This window comes from Miscanthus floridulus, chromosome 13 (assembly GCF_019320115.1).
Source record: "Miscanthus floridulus cultivar M001 chromosome 13, ASM1932011v1, whole genome shotgun sequence".
In the NCBI taxonomy this organism is placed as follows: domain Eukaryota; kingdom Viridiplantae; phylum Streptophyta; class Magnoliopsida; order Poales; family Poaceae; genus Miscanthus; species Miscanthus floridulus.
In genome coordinates this window covers 68546167-68564844 of record NC_089592.1, presented here as the reverse complement: position 1 = coordinate 68564844, position 18678 = coordinate 68546167, and the positions used below count along the sequence as shown (strand labels likewise).

The 18678-nt window shown below is 50.1% G+C and overlaps 1 protein-coding gene and 1 pseudogene across 1 annotated transcript; one reads left to right on the top strand and one right to left on the bottom strand.

Moving 5' to 3' along the window:
- The first annotated feature begins 3111 nt into the window (after window positions 1-3111).
- LOC136499964 (uncharacterized) lies at window positions 3112-14003 on the top strand (annotated as a pseudogene).
- A 186-nt stretch (window positions 14004-14189) lies between these two features.
- Window positions 14190-15963, bottom strand: LOC136501456 (cytochrome P450 94C1-like). The gene has a single exon (XM_066496984.1). The coding sequence runs from the start codon at window positions 15894-15896 to the stop codon at window positions 14385-14387; it is 1512 nt and encodes a 503-aa protein (XP_066353081.1). The 5' UTR covers window positions 15897-15963; the 3' UTR covers window positions 14190-14384.
- Between the last annotated feature and the right edge of the window lie 2715 nt (window positions 15964-18678).

Here is an 18678-nt window from a genome sequence, read left to right as displayed (position 1 = left end):
ATCCGATGGGTGTACCATCTTGTCAGCATTGTATCTTTTGCCATGTTTGTGCCATGTCATCTGTTTCGTGGACTCCTCTGTCATGTACAGCCGTTGGATCCTCGGTATGACAGGAAGGTACCGTAGGACCTTCGCGGGGATACCAAGCTGTTCCTTCTTGCCATCACTAGTGTCGACTTCCAAATACCTAGAGGATTTGCACTTTGGACAGTGCGTTGCTTTCTCGTGATCTTTCCTAAATAGGACGCAACCATTCGGACAAGCATGGATGTGCTCATACGGCATCTTAAGGGCACGAAGAAGTTTATGTGACTCGTACAAGTTCTTCGGCAGAATATGACCCTCCGAAAGCAGGGATCCAACAACTGCCAACATACCATCGAAGTTGTCTCGACTCATGCTACACTGCAACTTGAACGCCATTAGGCGTCCAATGGCATCCAGTTGCGAAACCATTGTCTTTTCGTGAAGGGGCCTCTGTGCCGAAGACAGCATATCGTAGTACGCCTTTGTGGATTCCTCTGGCTCATCCTCTAATCCTTCACCGAACCGTGTCTCCTGAAAGTCATCCATCCAGTTTGCTACCCCGGCATCTCCATCAAAAGCCTCGAGGCGTGGTCTCACCACCTCCTCTCTAATACGATCGACTTCACCATGGTGGATCCAGCAGGTATAGTTTGGCATGAATCCATACTTGCAACGATCTTCGCCCACGTTCTTCCTATTCTTTCTTACACGGTTGTCACATTTGCTGCAGGGACACGGCATCCGACTCGACCCTCTAGCAGCCTCGCCAAATGAATGCTCCAAGAAAGCATTAGTCTTAGTCATCCATTCTGGGGTCATACTTGCGTGGCCCGTGTACATCCAATCACGGTTCTCCATCCTCTGGCATATACATATGTAAGCGAGTAATATAACCAGCAATTGCATCTGCACGGCGTTCCTACCATCTAATAGGTGAGGATAGGTCCTAATCCCACCTGCGGATGCGTAGATGAGGTCAGTTTCAATGCTCCACTCCTATCCGAGATAGAATTTCGGCAGCACCTCCCCACTGTTCTCCCGATACACGTCCTGCAAGGGAGAGTGTGTATCCGAAGAACAACAGGGAGGTGATGCCGAAAGTCTGTCTCAGACCGGAGCGAACCATGGAAACTAACCTCATCTATGCATCCGCGGGCTGTCCAAAATACATGGACAATCCGAAAGAGATACGGTCGCAGATATGCAAAGATCTGCATACCTCCGACCATATCTCTTTCGAACAGGAGACGCCTAACTGGGCTACGTGACCATATAAAACATGCATGCAAAGGAGGAGGGGGTTATACCTAGGGTGGCGGTGGAGTCAGGCTAGCGGGGCAATGGCGTGTCGGTGCAGTGGCGAGGCGATGCGGTGCAGGTAGACCAGCAGCGTCGACGAAGACGATCGGGGTCGCCGAGTCCCTCCCACGGGTCCTTCTCCTACATAAAAAGGCAATAGGTTAGAATCCATTAAAAAATTCGGCATCACCTCCCCTGCACGGGGAGGTTTCCAAAACCTACAAGAAACGTAGGCGTGATGGCCAACAACCACATATATACCAAACATATGCACGAAGGCCAACAAACATATATATACCAAGCCGAGCCATGTACTTTAGTTCTCTTTCCATGCAGATAAAAGTATCGAAGTAGTACAACAAGTACTACTACCACTACAACTACTACTAACACTAACACTACTACTACTAACACTACTACTATCACTACTTACTACTAACAATACTACTTACTACTAACAATACTACTAACACTACTAACTACTAACTACTAACTACTACTACTTACTAACTACTACTAACACTACTAAGTACTACTACTAACTACTACAGGTGTAGGGCATACCTTCGCGATGAGAATGGCAACAACGAGGGTCGACGACGACGGCGGAGACGACCGCAGCGGCGTGTGGGTCGACAGGCCTAGGCCGGCACCTTCCTTCTCCTTCTCATCCTCTCTTCTCCCCTCCTCCTCTCTTCTCCCCTGCCTCCTCCTCCTCTCTTCTGCAGTGGCCGCCGACGGGGGAGGTGGCCGCCAAGGGGGGCGCGCAGGCGGGGGAGGTGGCCGCCAAGGGGGCTGGCGTGGGTGGTGAAGGCCAGGCGGGGGCGGTGGAGGCTGAGTGGGGCGGCGGCCGCGCAAGGACCCGGCACGGGGAGGCGGACGGGGACGGGCCGCGCGGGCCGCCGCACGAGGCGTCGGCGCGGCGAGGCGGACGGGGATGGGTGCCGTGGGGGCCCGCGCGGTGGCCGGGGCGGAGGCGCGGGCTGGCGATGTGCGACGGCTGCGGCTGAGGGAGAGAGAGGTGAGAGGGAGAGAGAAATGAGAGAAAGAGAGAGAGAGCGCGCCGGCCGGGCGCGGGTGAAGGGATAAGGGCGGCTTTGCCGAGTGCCAGATCGGCGGCACTCGGCAAAGTCAATTTTCTTCGCCGAGTGTCGTGATCTGGCACTCGGCGAAGTTTTAAAAAAAATTCAGCAGCTCTTTGCCGAGTGCCAGCTGGGCGGCACTCGACAAAATAATTTTTTTTGGTTTTTTGCCACCAATTTTTTTTGAAGCTTTAGTACACTACCACAAACAACATGTTTCAATTTGGGACATTTTCATTGCCTTTTGGCATATTTCTATAGTTTATTTTATTTTGTTGAATTTTTTCAGAAAATGTAAGTTTGAACTGCAGGTGCATCGAATAATGGATTACATTCATTCAAAAAATGTTATCCTTGTTTCTTAGTGTAAATTTAGGCTAAATCCAGGAACTGTCTCAAAATTTCGATCAACGTGCTCACGGGGCAACGCCGCCAACTTGCGTGGGAGTGGTTTTTTAATTGTATAAAATGCGAACGAATTCCGAAAATCATGAAACTTGTCGAGTTGTCGCCATATCGTATGCGTATGCCGTGGAAAAAATTTGAAAAAGTTTCGACCACGTTGTCACGTACGATGCTCACAAACCAGGACATCTTGTCGCCATATCGTATGCGTATGCCGTGGAAAAAATTTGAAAAAGTTTCGATCACGTTGTCACGTACGATGCTCACAAACCAGGACATCACCACGTTGTCACGTACGATGCTCACGAACCAGGACATCTGTGGAGATGTCCTGGTTCGTGAGCATCGTACGTGACAACGTGGTCGAATTTTTTTTCAAATGTTTTCCACGGCATACGCATACGATATGGCGACAACTCGACAAGTTTCATGATTTTCGGAATTCGTTCGCATTTTATACAATTAAAAAACCACTCCCACGTAAATTGGCGGCGTTGCCCCGTGAGCACGTTGATCGAAATTTCAAGATAGTTCCTGGATTTAGCCTAAATTTACACTAAGAAACAAGGATAACATTTTTTGAACGAATGTAATCCATTATTGGATGCACCTGCAGTTCAAACTTACATTTTCTGGAAAAATTCAACAAAACAAAATAAACTTTAGAAATATGTCAAAAGGCAATGAAAATGTCCCAAATTTAAACATGTTATTTGTGGTAGTGTACTAAAGCTTCAAAAAAATTGGTGGCAAAAAACAAAAAAAAAATATTTTGCCGAGTGCCAAGTTTTGGCACTCGGCAAAATAAATTCTTTATCGAGTGCCAAACGAGGGGCACTCGGCAAAGAGGACGCCACTGGATGCCGTTTATGCCCCTACCAATCTTTGCCGAGTGTCTGCCTTTGCCGAGTGCCAGGCACTCGGCAAGACAGCCTTTACGGAGTGCAGGTCTTTGCCGAGTGCTAGGCAAAGTAGGTCTTTGCCGAGTGTCATATTTTACCGAGTGCGGCGCTCGGCAAAGTAGGTCTTTGCCGAATGCCCGAAATTTGACACTCGACAAAGATTTTTGCACTCGACAAATCATGTGTTTCCGTAGCGTGGCCGCCTACTTGCTGCCCCTGAAAACCTGCGATATGAGCTAAGAGTTAGCTTCGAAGAACTGGAAAGATGAGGCGGCGCGCGGTACAAGTGATCGAGTTGGATGTGCGCATGGACGATCCATTCAAGAAAGAGTACATTTCTGGCGGCACAAGCTTTGGCATATAACCAGGGAAGGTCGGCAAGCAGATCACCATGCACCTTCAAATGTACGTGTATATATGTGGCCAAGAAGCTAGCTCTCAGCTGCCTATAAATTTCCTAGGAATCTTGCATGCAACCATACCATCTCAGATCTCGCACAGCACCAGCCACTGCACTCACCAGTGAGTGACAACAGTTCAAAATGGCGGCCAGACTGGAAGCACACTGCTTCCCTTGGCCTTCGCGGCCGTCGTCCTGCTCGCCGCCGCAGCCGCCGCCGCACCTTCCGACAGGCCACCCAAGGCCCAGGGGCCGAAAGACCCGCAGCCACTGCGGAACGACAAGCCCAAGCCAATGAAGGTCAAGTGCAACGACCGCAAGCTCTACCCTTACTGCTCCGGCAAGCGGATGGAGTGCCCCGCCGCGTGTTCCCAGTCATGCTACGCCGACTGCAACTCCTGCAAACCCGTCTGCGGTGAAAACCCGTCGCACCAAATTCCTAACCATCGGTTCTGTTGTGAAATTAACGTGATTCATGATGCATATTACTGCAGTGTGCAGCGTTCCGGGGGCGTGCGGCGACCCCCGCTTCATCGGCGGTGACGGCAACGCCTTCTACTTCCACGGCCGCAGGGACGCCGACTTCTGCGTCCTCTCCGACCACGACCTCCACATCAACGCCCACTTCATCGGCAAGCGCGGCGCCGACGGCATGTCCCAGGACTTCACTTGGATCCAGGCCATCGCCGTCCTCTTCGACGGCGGCCACCGTCTCTGTTAACTAATCCACTACTTTCTTTGTGTGAACACAGCAAGGGAACGTGGCGCAGAACTGGCCTCCTGCTGTGACACTGTAGCGCTGCAGGTGCAGGCGCCGCACCGCTCACCTGCAGCACTGTAGGAACAGGCAGTGGCTGGCGCAGAGTCAGCCCTGTCAGGTTATCTAGTTATTGTGGCAGCATGTGCGCTGCACTAGAACTAGATAAGATAAAGTTGTATAAATAGACATACACGGCAGCTCAGTAAAGAGAGTTCAGATTTGCCATCTCACAGACAGGGCTTCTAGTGTCTTGTATTGTGCGTGCTTACTCTGTTCTCCCTTCTTCTTCTAGCTCTAGCCATAGCGTGTGGGTACGGACGACACCCTGTTCGTGGTCGGCATAGCTAGTGGGTGTTCGGCAACACTAGCGGGTACTCGGCAAGATCGGCGAAGTGGTTCACTCGCCTGAGCCGGTGATCTAGCGGGCCAACAAGTGGTATCAGAGCCGGTACAAGCGCTGTCACCAGACTAACCGCTGGCGATGACGGACGGTTCTGAGTTGGGCGACAGCAGTGGCACTGTTGTGGCTGCTCAGCCACAAGAGGAGGTGGTTGTTCGCATGATGCAGAAGGTCAGTGGGACCAGTTAGCCAACGCTGACTCGCACCAACTATGGAGAGTGGTCGGTAACCATAAGGTCAAGCTCAGAGTTCGATGGCTCTGGAATGCTGTTGATAAGGGCACCGATAATGAGGAGGATGACATGTCAGCGTTGGAGGCTATTCTCGCTGCTGTACCGGCAGAGTACAGGGAGCCGTTGGGGACGAAGAGCTCGGCTAAGGAGGCATGGGAGGCTATTGCGGCAATGCGCGTCGGTTCCGACCACGCAAAGAAGGTGACGGCCCAGCTTCTGAAGCAGGAGTACGCCCTCCTTAAGTTCAAGGATGGTGAAATAGTGGAGGATTTCTCCCTCCGCCTACAGACGCTCATCAGCAAGCTGAAGAGCCACGGCGTCACCATCGACGAAGAGGAGGCGGTTTCCAAGTACCTCCACTCTGTTCCGGCAAAGTACATCCAGATCGCTCTCTCCATAGAGACGATGCTGGACTTGTTCACCCTCACCATTGAGGATGTGACAGGTCGTCTGTGGGCGGTGGACGAGTGCCTGGAGCAGATGACAGCAACGAAGGACAGCGGGAAACTCCTGCTAACGGAAGAGGAGTGGGCTGCTCGAAGGAACTCCGAGAAGGCAGCCTCCTCTAGACGCGGTGGTAATGGCAAGCGCCCCGGCAAGGCTTCTTCAGAGAAGAAGCAGGTCGACCCCAACGCCTGCCGGCGTTGTGGGAATATGGGCCATTAGGTAGGGGAGTGCCCAAATCGCAAGCAGGAGAAGAAGGCTAGGCTCACCTAGCGCAAGCCGATGATGAGGATGAGGCAACTATCCTGATAGCGACGTTCTGTGCACTGCACGATGTCGAGGCCGAGAGCGGCAAGAAACTTCACGTGCTGAGGACTAATCGCGGGGTGGTGAATTCACTTCGGTGGAGTTCGCTGCGTACTACGCGGATCAAGGTGTGGGGCAACATCATACCGTGCCGTACTTGCCACAACAGAATGGCGCGGTGGAGAGGCAGAACCAGGCGGAACCAGAATGGCCCGATCCATGATGAAGGCACAAAGGCATGCCGGCAAAGTTCTGGGGAGAGGCGGTGACCACGGCGGTGTTCATCCTCAACCGCGCTCTGACCAAGGCCCTGACGAGCAAGATGCCATTTGAAGCTTGGTATGGCTGCAAGCCGAACGTGTCATTCCTCCGGACATTCGGTTGCATCGGCCACATCAGGGAAGACGAAGCTGAACCTTACCAAACTAGAGGATAGGAGCACACCCATGGTGTTCCTGGGCTACGCGGAGGGTACCAAGATGTACCGACTCTACGACCCACGCGGAGACAAAGTGCTTGTCTCGGGCGACGTTCGTGTTCGACAAGAAGGCGGCTTGGGACTAGAGCAGTCCGAGCACGGGGGGAGCTGGTGGCTTCACCAACACCTTCATCGTCAAGCACTTGGTCATCCACGATAGTGGAGACGCTGGGGAATAGGTGTCGGGCACTCCGGGAGGAGGGCGAGCACTCCGACGGTAGAGTCAAGCACTCCTGGGGCAGTGCCGAGCACTTCAGGAGGGATGCCGAGCACTTTGAGAGGAGTGTCACGCACTTCTGGAGGGATGCTGAGCACGCTAGGAAGTGGTGCTGGGAGGTTCTGTAGTGGTGGCGACCACTTCAGGACGGGTGCAGAGCACTCCCATGGCGGAGCCAAGACGTCTTGCAGTGGTTGCCGACCACTCCAAGACTAAGGCTAGACACTCCTATCGTGTGGCCGAACACTATAGGAGTAATGACGAACTGTCCAGAAGCTAGTACACGCCGATCACCTTTCAGGTGCTATGCACGGCACTCCGGCGGAACAGGGAACTCCATCGACGTCGATCGAGTGCCCTCACCTCCAAGTGGACATCACTGAGAGTTCATGGACGCCTACCACGAAGGTGAGGAGTTGAGTCCGTAGGCTGGACGACATCGGTTGGCGGCATAGGTCCCGTAGGTCTGGCGGGTAGGCTACTCAACGACGCAGAGCTACTACTCGTCAGTGCAGAGGAACCACCCACCGTTAGCGCTAGCCGAGCACGATGGAAACTGGCGACGTGGCGATGCTGGAGGAGATGAAGGCGATTGAGGAAAACGAGACTTGGCAGCTCTTCGATCCACCTCCAGGATACCGTTCGATCAGCCTAAAGTGGGTGTACAATGTCAAAAGGGACGAGCTCGGTGCCATTGTCAAGCACAAGGTGTGCCTCATCGCCCAAGGCTTTGTACAACGCGAGGGCATCGACTTCGAGGAGGTCTTTGCACCAGTAGCGCGCATGGAGTCGATCCATTTGCTACTTGCCTTGGCAGCAACAAAGGACTGGCACGTCCATCACTTGGACATTAAATCGTCCTTCCTCAACGGTGAGCTGGCGGAAACGGTCTTCATCAGGCAAACCTCTAGGGTTCGCCGTCAAGGGAGAGGAGCACAGGGTGCTCTGACTGCGCAAGGCGCTCTATGGGCTACTGCAAAGCCCCTCGAGCATGGAACGCCAAGCTTGACGCACGCTAGGCAAGCTTGGGTTTCAATGGTGCGCAACCGAGCACGCGCTCTACACGTGACGACAGGGGAAGGAGGAGCTCATGGTCGGCGTGTATGTGGATGACTTAATCATCACCGGCGCGCGCATGGAGGACATCAATGGCTTCAAGCATGAGATGGTAGCTCATTTTCGAATGAGCGATCTCGACACACTCTCCTACTACCTCGGCATCGAGGTGAGACAGGGGAAGGAGGAACTCACGCTCGGTCAGAGTGCATATGCCTCCAAGCTGTTGGAGAGGAACGGCATGGTGGAGTGCAAGCCATGCGTGACTTCGATGGAGGAGCGACTGAAGTTGACGAAGGCCAATACCGTGGTGAAGGTGGATGCAATACTCTACCGGAGCATCGTCGGCGGTCTGCGCTACCTAGTCCACATGAGGCCGGACATTGCGTTCGCCGTGGGCTATGTCAGTCACTTCATCGAAGATCCCAGGGAGGATCACTGAGCTACGGTGATGCGACTACTACGCTACGTAAAGGGGACGGTGAATCATGGAATCATCTTCCCAAAGACCGGCGGGAGTAGGTTGTAGCTCACGGTGTTCAACGATGCAGACATGACGGGGGACATCGACGGACGATGGAGCACCTCTGGCGTGCTTGTCTTCCTCGAGTTGGCCCCAATTTCATGGATGTCGCTAAAATAGAAGGTGATGGCGCTATCTACGTGCGAGGCAAAGTACGTAGCAGCGGCCACAGCGGCGTGCCAAGTTGTGTGGCTACGCCGGCTGCTAGGCGAGCTGACCGGCGTGGAAGCTCACCCACCAGCACTGATGGTGGACAACCAGCCCGCCATCGCCCTCGCGAAGAATCCGGTTCTGCACGACCGGAGTAAACACATTGACATGAAGTTCCACTTCCTCAGGGACTGTGTTGATGGAGGGCAGATCATCATCGAGTTCGTCGAAACTGGTCGGCAGCTCGCGGACGTCCTCACCAAGCCACTCGGACGACTTTGACTCACGGAGCTGAAGGAGATGATCGGCATGGAGGGCGTACAAGGTTTAGCAATAGGATTAGGGGAAGATTGTTAGCTAATCTACTGCTTTCCTTGTGTGAACACAGCAAGGGAAGGCGGCGCCGAACTGGCCCCCTGCTGTGACATTATAGCGCTGCAGGTGCAGGCGCCGCACCGCTCACATGCAGCACTGTAGGAACAGGCAGTGGTCGGCGTAGAGTCAGCCCTGTCAGGCTATCTAGTTACTGTGGTAGCATGTGCGCTGCATTAGAACTAGATAAGATAGAGTTGTATAAATAGACATACATGACAACTCAGTAAAGAGAGTTCAGATTTGTCATCTCACAGACAGGGCTTCTGGTGTCTTGTATTGTGCATGCTTGCTCTGTTCTCCCTTCTTCTTCTAGCTCTAGCCATAGCGTGTGGGTACGGACAACACCCTGTTCATGGTTGGCACGACTAGTGGATGCTCGGCAACACTAGCGGGTGCTCGGCAAGATCGGCGGAGTGGTTCACTCGCCTGAGCCGGTGATCCAGTGGGCCAACAGCCTCTACGTCGGTGCCTGGAAGACCACTGCCAGGGACGACGACGTTGACCGCATGGAGCTCGCCCTCGATGGCGAGCCCGTGCGCATCCCTCATGAGACCGACGCCACGTGGACGTCCACCGCCGTGCCGGCGCTGTCCGTCACCCGCACTAAGGCGGGCAACGGCGTGCTCGTCGTGCTCAACGGTAGGTTTAAGATCAGGGCGAACGTCGTGCCCATCACCGAGGAGGAGTCGAGGGTGCATCGGTACGACGTGACCGCCGACGACTGCCTCGCGCACCTTGATCTGGCCTTCAAGTTTGACACGCTCACCGGCGACGTGCACGGCGTTGTCGGCCAGACCTACCGCTCCGACTACGTGAATGGGTTCGACGTCAAGGCCTCCATGCCCACCATAGGAGGGGAGAGCAACTTCACCACGTCCGCCTCTTCGCCGCCGACTGCGCCGTCGCGTGTTACGCACCTGCTGGTCACCATGACGATGATGGTTTTGCAATGGTGTGAGATCGAGCTCGCTGGCCTTACCTGTGCCAGCGGCATGAGTGGCCAAGGCGCGCGTGGTGTGCCAGAAGTAATTGAAGTGTACTTGTGCTTATACTATACTCCGTCCGGTTCTATAAAACAAGTCGTTTTGGACATCGACACGGTCTTTAAGAAACGATTTAGACTGTAACTTTTTGCTATAAAATATTTATAAAATATAGTCAATATATACTTTTATGAAACTATATTTCGAGATGAATCTACTTACATCACTTTTATAGTTTCAAACTCAACCCAAAAGAAGTTATTTGTAGTCAAAGTTTAAAATATTTGACTTAAGACAACCTCAAAACGACTTGCTTTAGAGAACCGGAGGGAGTATACTGCAAGCCCGAGAGGCCGGAGTACTTGTGCTTATCAGGTGCCAGAAGTTACGCACCTGATGTTGTTGTCAGAGTTGTACCAAGCATGCATGTTTGCATGGTCATGAAATCCACAGCAATAAACGTCCTGTTCGTTTGGGCTTGCTTGGCTGATAAGCCATAGCTAAAAGTACTGTTGCCTGATTTGATGTGAGAGAAAAATACTGTTTGTTGACTGAAAAATATAACTTATAAGCCAAACAAGTCCAAGCGAACAGGGCGAAACTTACGTATTAATTATTAAAGAGTGAATTATAATATAATTGACATCAGTGGCATATATTTTCTTGCACCCTTTTTGAATGAGTTTTTCAAATATATTTGAAAGAAAACTATTTCATGTTTAATCCATTTGTACAATCCTTTTAACAAAATTATTTACATAAAAAGGAGCTGATGTACAAGTATTGAGGGAAGAGCAACAGTACAGAAGCTCAGCAAGAACGAGCTTCTGTACATGACGAGCTGATGTACAAGTATTGAGGGATGTGCAAGGAGTAACTGAAGGTGTACCTCTACTTATTATATACTGCAAGCCCAAGAGTTGGGGAAACTATGTACTATGATGTTGTCATGAAATTTGCAGCAATAAACTTACCATAGATTGATGTATTCAAGAGTGAATTCTAATAAAATCGATATGGGTGGCATATATTTTATCGCACCCTTTTAAATGAGTTTTTTCAAATATATTTCTAAGAAGAATATTTCATGTTTAATCCATTTGTACAATCCTTTCAACAAAAAAAATGTTTACATAAAAAGAAGCTTATGTACAAGTATTGAGGGAAGAGCAACAGTACAGAAGGCATCCGGTCAAATAATTTAGAAAAGACGAAGGGAGAGCTCGAGTTGATTTTTACACACTGCTTAGTATGCATAGTACAAACAAACTATCAAAAACAAGCTTCCTGCCATTTTTCTCATCCTAGGATGTTGTGGCATTGGGTGGGTGTGACTATAGGAGGAGGGAAAAGGGAAAATAGAGGCAAGTGCCGTACGCTTCCTACTATGCAGGCTGCGGTGGACTGAATCTGTGGTGGGCCATTTCTTTATTTTTCTAGTGGCCCATTTTATCCTTATTTTTAACGGATCGAATTACTACTCTAATAGCTTTCCTAGTTCTATATCATCTTTTCTCATCTCAAAAGTGAGTGTTATATGCAATATGTTTAGTTTCACTTTGTTGTTTCTTATTTTGTATTATCTTGTTTTCTTCTAATTTATATTTTTAATATATCCTTCGTACTTTTATATTCTATTAAAGTATGCGCGTGGCCAATATGACACGTGTCGCACTCGATGCTTGACTTAGCTGGCAACTTGGGCAAACAATACAAACATGAGTGTTGATGCCACAGTGATAGTGGGCTAGGTCAGCAGTGATGTTCTAGATGCTTGACTAATTACTTGCCGATCTGTAATAGAAAATAACAGCACCTATTCAGTCTGACTAAATCATTAGTGATGCTCTGTCAGTTCAGTATTCTTATCCTTTTATCTTATGGACTCGGACATAATTAAGGTTCCCGAGAACAGATCGGACATAATTGTCAGATAGTGAGAGAGAGATGAGAAGAATGAAGCGCCCTGTTCGTTTGGGCTTGTTTGACTGATAAGCCATGGCTGAAAGTACTGTTGGCTGATTTGGTGTGAGAGAAAAATACTATTCGTTGGCTGAAAAAGTACGGTTTATAAGCCAAACAAGCTCAAGAAAAATACTATTCGTTGGCAACGAACAGGATTCAGAGATTCCTGACCTTGCCAGTTACTGTAGCTCGTCTGGCACGGGCGTACATTTTCAGTTGTCATCAGTCTGTAGCCTGCAGACTCTGCAATCACTTGTTGCAGAGTAAACTACTTGAAAAACAATTTGTGCCCAGGAGGATGGTCACGTTTCTGCAAATATACAATCTCACACTAGCAGGAACAAAAATACAAAATGCAAGAAAGTGGTCCTGGATGCTTTGCTGTCAGAGAACTCCGATGGCATGCATTTGTTCTTGCTCATCGAATCATATGCAGGAGAAAAGGCGGACGGCACTGAGCTGAGAATTGAGATTATTTTTCTGAGCAACTCCACAAAGCTCATTCATGTGAGGTGTAGAGAGCTAAAGAATCGAGAATTATTGGTGCCACCTTATACTTTGCAGTCAGAACACGTGAGGATAAACAAATGGCGCTACTACTTAACAAGCACGTTTTGCAGGTCACGTCTGATAACAACACCCATTCTATCCAGCAAGGATAAAAGGAGGCATGTGAGAGTGAGGCTGTAGGAATGGACAATGGATGGAAAGAGCGAAACAAATCTCACCGACCGGGAGTGCGTTTCAACTTTGTAACCATTCAAAGTTTGAAAAGCTAGCTCCATTGATCGCCTCAGATAGTTGTGAACAAGTAGCCAACATTTTTTCCTCAAATGACTGGACACAAATTGTGAGAAGATTCAGCAACTAGCCAATGCAATGCTATAGAAATTACACATGTCATGGGCGCGTGTGTCGTTTTCGTTGGGCACCTTTTGTAACAGCTGGTTGTTTTCTTGTGTACAATGTGGCCCCTAATATCTCCTCAAGTTTCAATCCATTCTGGCAAAGCAAGCTGTCGACTGGGCACCAACTACGATACGGTATGCTAATATTTTTTTGACATGCTCAATCAGTTGCGTTTCCCAGATCCCATCTATGACTAACGCCCTGTTCGTTTGGGCTTGTTTGGCTTATAAGCCGTATTTTTTCAGCTAATGAATAGTACTTTTCTCTCACACCAAATCAACCAACGGTACTTTCAGTCATGGCTTATCAGCCAAACAAGCCCAAACGAACAGGGCGCACTGACATTGAACTGACCATTAAACTATGAACAAAATGATATCGGCTACTACATTTCAAGACACCTTGTTTGAAATATGGAAGCTGGAAAAGGGTTTATAAGATTCAAAGAAAAATAAGACGCGGCCAAATGACGCTGGAGAAAAAACAGGGCAACCGAAAACATAGACTTTCATGTTGATAGCATATTCCCTCAGCCATTTTAGGAATTTGGTGTCAATTTCTGCAGCATGTTTAAAAACTGAGTTCTTATTCTAACATATGACTACTCTTCAACTCGACAATAAGAAAAAGAAGATGTAAAAGTCCACTTCACATCTACTAAAATTTCAGCAGCATCTGAAGAACGTTACATTTACTGACTGAGGGAGACGAGACAAATGCAGGAACCCTTCGTTTTCACAACATCATCTCTTCACCTGCCAGCACGAGCACTGCTCGTAAATACCGTCTGTATTTCCTTCTAAAGGCAATCACCTGCCATTTCTCTGAAGATAGATCTGTATCAGTATAAAGAAAGAGGCAGTCAACATCAGTCACTGCAGGTTCGCAGTTGCTTCTTGTGTGCAAACTGAAACTGTCCTGTGGATCCTACATGGATCTGTCAATGAAATTAACAGATGCCGCAAATTGAATGAACATAGGGACCATTTTGCTGCTGTATATGTACAGTTTCCTTGGTTATACGACCAATCTGCTGAGGCAATTGTGGCTATGGCACTGATTTCTCGTCAGGAATTCAGGATGGTCTGAAACTCTGAATCTACTACACCTAGGATATTGAAACGTTGAAACCGAGGTCCAGAAAGAAAAGGGAACTGAATCACGGAATGGAATATGCAAGGTCCATATGCAACATCCTGAAGATGATAAGAACTGTTAGCTAACAGGCCAGTGGACTCACCAAGCAGTAGTGATAACAGTATGGATTTCACAGTTAGTTCTGTTTCAACGTCAGAAAAGGAACAAAGCGCACATCAAATGGATCGTGGATGGAACTTCTGAATGGAACTTTCGATTCAACTTGCTATCTCATTCGGTCATTCCCTCTTCTTCTTCTTCTAATTAGTCTATGTACATTTCATCGCCTTTTTCGATCTACTATCTAATTTTTTTTAAACCAACCAAGAATCTCTACTTTCTAGATCTCCTAATCCTCACTGGGAGCCCGCCGCTGATGGACGCGGTGAGCCCAGACACGAACTTTGGCGCGCAGGCTCCGCTGCCACTCTCCCCAACCACCTCGACGTCGAACGCCCTCACCACCGCCACGGAGACCGCCTTCATCTCGGTGATGGCGAGCTCCTTGCCGAGGCATACGCGGAGGCCCGCCTGGAACACCGGGTACTTGTACAGGCTCTCCGGCACGAAGGACCCGCCGGCGCCGGTGAGCCACCGGTCCGGGCGGAACTCGCCGTGGTCGGCTCCCCAGATGCGCGGCATGCGGCCCATGGCGTAGGGGTGGTACATGACGCGCGCGCCGCTGGACACGTAGGTGCCGTCGGGGAGCACGTCGGCGGCGGCGCAGAACTTGGAGTCGAACTGCACAGGCGGGAACATGCGCATGTTCTCGTAGAGCACCGCGTGGGTGTAGTGCAGGCCCTTGAGGTGCTCGTAGGTGACCGGCGTCGAGTCGTCTCCGGCCTCCGCGCGCATGGCCGCCGCCACGTCGGGGTTCTTGGACAGGAGCATGAAGAGCGTGGTGAGCGCGGAGGACACCGTGTCGCGCCCGGCGAGGAGGAAGCTGACCACGATGTCGCGGAGGTACTTGTCGTCGACGGCGTGCGCGTCGCCGGCGGAGGCCATGAACCGGGACAGGAGGTCGTGGCTGTTGGTGAAGCCAAGCTTCCGGCGCTCCCGGATCATCGCCGCCGCAAGCTCGTCGACGAGCTTGATGGCCTTCTTGAGCTCCCTCTCGGACCCGATATTGAGCAGGCGCTTCATCCTCCACAGCAGCGGCGACGCCGCCGCGCCGCGCATGGCGCAAAGCCGCGTCGCCGTGTCGAACGCGCCAGCGAGCTTGGACATGGGCATTTCGCGCTCGAGGCATCCCGGGTCGAGGCCGAAGGAGATCTTGCAGATGGTGTCGAAGGCGAAGCGCCGGAACACGTCCTGGAGGTCGACGACGGCGCCCCTGTCGGCGGCGTCAGCGAGGACCGGCATGAGGCAGGCCTCCACCTCCTGGGCGATGATCTTGTAGGCGTAGGAGCGGACGGAGACGCTACCGAGCTCGAGGCTGGCCATCTTGCTCTGGTGGCGCCAGGCGTCGCCGTCGACGTTGAAGATGCCGCCGCCGAGGAGGTCGCCGAGGATCGCGGCGAAGGTCTTGCCCTTGGGGAAGTTGTCGAAGTTGGTCTTGAGCATGTACTCGACGTTGGCCGGGTTGGCAGTGACAGTGCAGCCGAGGACGTGGACGTGGACGGTGCCGGTGGGCGACTCCCGGAGCAGGTGCGCGTACCAGTCGCCGAGGTTGGTGAAGTCTCTCGCCCACGACCCGGTGAGGTACGCCCGGCAGACATGGCAGCTGCACCATGGCCACCGGCGCACGAGCAGGAGCACCACGGCCAGCGCCACCAAGCAGAGGCAGAAGGCTGAGAAGGCCATGCCCGCGCACTGCGCTGCCCATGGCAAGCCCGTGGCGTCCATGGCGCTTGTTTCTAGCTAGAATTAGCTAGTGGAACAGGAGGGGAGCAGGTCGGGGAGAGCGGCAGAGAAGGAGAGGAAAATGTGAGTTCAAGACCCAGGAGGCTTTGTCTATATATAACGTGGGTGGACCGGAATTCAGCACATGCAGCACGTGCGCTTTGGCTTAAACAAACGTTTGTCTAAACCTTTTCACCTTTTCCGTGTACTACACACAGCTCATGTCCCCGCCATTCCGCAGCAGTTGATGACAGTTGGGTCCACATCGCCGAGGAGGGCGGAGAGAGGAAAGAGAGGAGCTTGCCACCCAAGAGGCCAAGACTGCAAAGTTTTTTTTAATGAACGGCCGCATGTGCTATTTATAAATTGATGTCTTTTTTGAAATTAAATAAATTGATGTCTCAGAAAAGGCATTAAGGAGTACTATTTGAAATATAGGAGATTAAAACTTTCAACCATATTATGGGTTTTGATGAACATATGTCTAGCCTGTTTTTTTTTTACCCATTTACATGTATGAGTTCAGTTGGGGTAACATACAACACCTGGGGATTATTAGATCAAGATATGTACGTATAGCCTGTTGTTTTACCCCTATACAAGTACGTGGCAGTTCAGTAGGGGTACGGTACTTCTGTCCATTTCGGCCATTTATTCATTTGTACCGTAGTTGACATATGCCGATCAATGGTGAGGTTTTGTCGGTGATGATGTGAATCTCAAGATCCCCAGTGCAATCTCTCTAACACTTGATCCAACGAATGAAACTCAAACGCATTGCTCTCTGAGGATCCCATCCGTTCAAAGCCATGGATGCATGTCTTCTGCTGGATGCCTTCATTCTCGATCTATACATCTCATGCACAGAAATCGATCACGTGAAGAAATATAATCCTTGGTGACGCTGAGATATTAGCATCAGAGTGAAATAGACACACTAGTTATTATTGTTGGGTCCCCGTAACCCCGTTTAATTAATAAATGGTTGCAATTAATATATAGACAGTACAGCAGGATGGGCACTGAAAGCTCAGCTCTTTTGCATCATATTGCCGGTAATGGTTTGCACTACTAGTCTACTACTACTGATCCTTCCGCTACGACGTTAGCACCGTGTGTGTGTCAATGCGCGCGTGCTTGTACAAATTAATAGACACGCATGATCGAGTGAATTAAGTTGGACAAATTAAATGTACGCTCTACGAAAACGACGTGGCCAAACTTTTGCAAGTTGGAACCGACCCAACGTATAACCATATATAAGCGGCTTGGTGAGCTGAGCATATAGCATTGCATTACCACACACATGTTAATCTCTACCTAATATTAAAGTGCGGTAGTTTCTTCCAACCATCGGGTCATTTTGCAAAAAATCACGAGTACCTTTTTCTTAGTCAACGCGCAGTCCCGAGAGTTGCACAGTCGTAGTTCTTGACGATTTTTTAAAAAAAAATCCATTTCCCGTGCCCTTGACGATTGGAACTCAATCAGAATAGAAAAAGGAGAATGTTTTGAAAGGAAGACGAAAAAGAAAAGAGAAAAACATCCAAATCAAAGTTGAAAGTTGAAGAAGATAAGAGAGAACATCCAGATCAAAGGTGAAGAATATCCGTGGATGCAAAATCGTGAGCTGTGTGACGAAGGGGCAGCAGCAATAGACAGACATTGGAGACTCGCTTCTGCTTGGAACGGCCTATGGCCCATGCGTATGAAGTTTGGTCTGAAAAAAGTCCAGTCTCGTTAATGCTTGGAATACCAGCAGTACATGAGTCATTCAAAACTTTTATTTATCTAATATAAATCCATATTTCAAAAGAAAACAAGCGCAAGAAAAATAAACCAACCAATATTGCTAATGTACTACTACTGCACTACGTCAGATTCTCACACTAGGAACGGGGGCATTTTTACTGTAGGGACGGCTGGGGTTGGGGGCGCTCCTACCGTGGGCGTCCTCGGGCCCCAGCCGCCCCTACAGATGGCACTGTAGGGGCGGCTGGTAACCTGAGCCGCCTCTACAGTTGGGGCTGATCTGTAGGGGCGGCTCAATCACCAGCCGCCCCTGCAGTGCCCATTTGTAGGGGCGGCTGCCACCAGCCGCCCCTGCTGTTCGACTGTAGGGGCGGCTGAATCACCAGCCGCCCCTACTGATGGCGCACGAATAAATAGCAGTCACCCCCTTCTTCCACCTCGAGACACACTCTTCTACATAAAAAAGGTTGGGAGGCCTTAGGCTCATCCTAAAAATTGCTCTACTAAGGGAAGAGGTTTTGATCTCAAATCCTTTGGTGGAGAGGCTCTAAAAGGTAAGGAAATGCTTCTCCAACTCTTTATTTGAAGTTTAATTCGCTGGTTAGTGAGTAATTTGATTTTTGATTTTCTCTCTCTTTCATGAAGCTTGAGCTAGTTATGAGTGAAATTGGACCCTAATTTTCACTATACTAGGGTAAATTAGGTTAGGAAGTAAGATTGCACCCTTTGTTAGTACATCTTTATTGATTTTAGTGTAGTATTAGTGAAGTTTGGTGCATGTGTCATGAAACTGAAACCCAAGCATACTTGTCCCGATTCATAGACGATCTTGAGCAACAAATGGATCGTGACTATGGCAATCAACAAGGTGGTGGCTTTGGCAATCAACAAGGTGGTGGCTTTGGCAATGAACAAGGTGGTGATGATGCTGGTGGTGCTAGCAATGATGGCGAAGCACGTGAGGGGGATGCAGATGACGGTGACAACTTGGACGAAATGCTTAGGGCCTTTGGACCAAAAATATTAGAAAAGA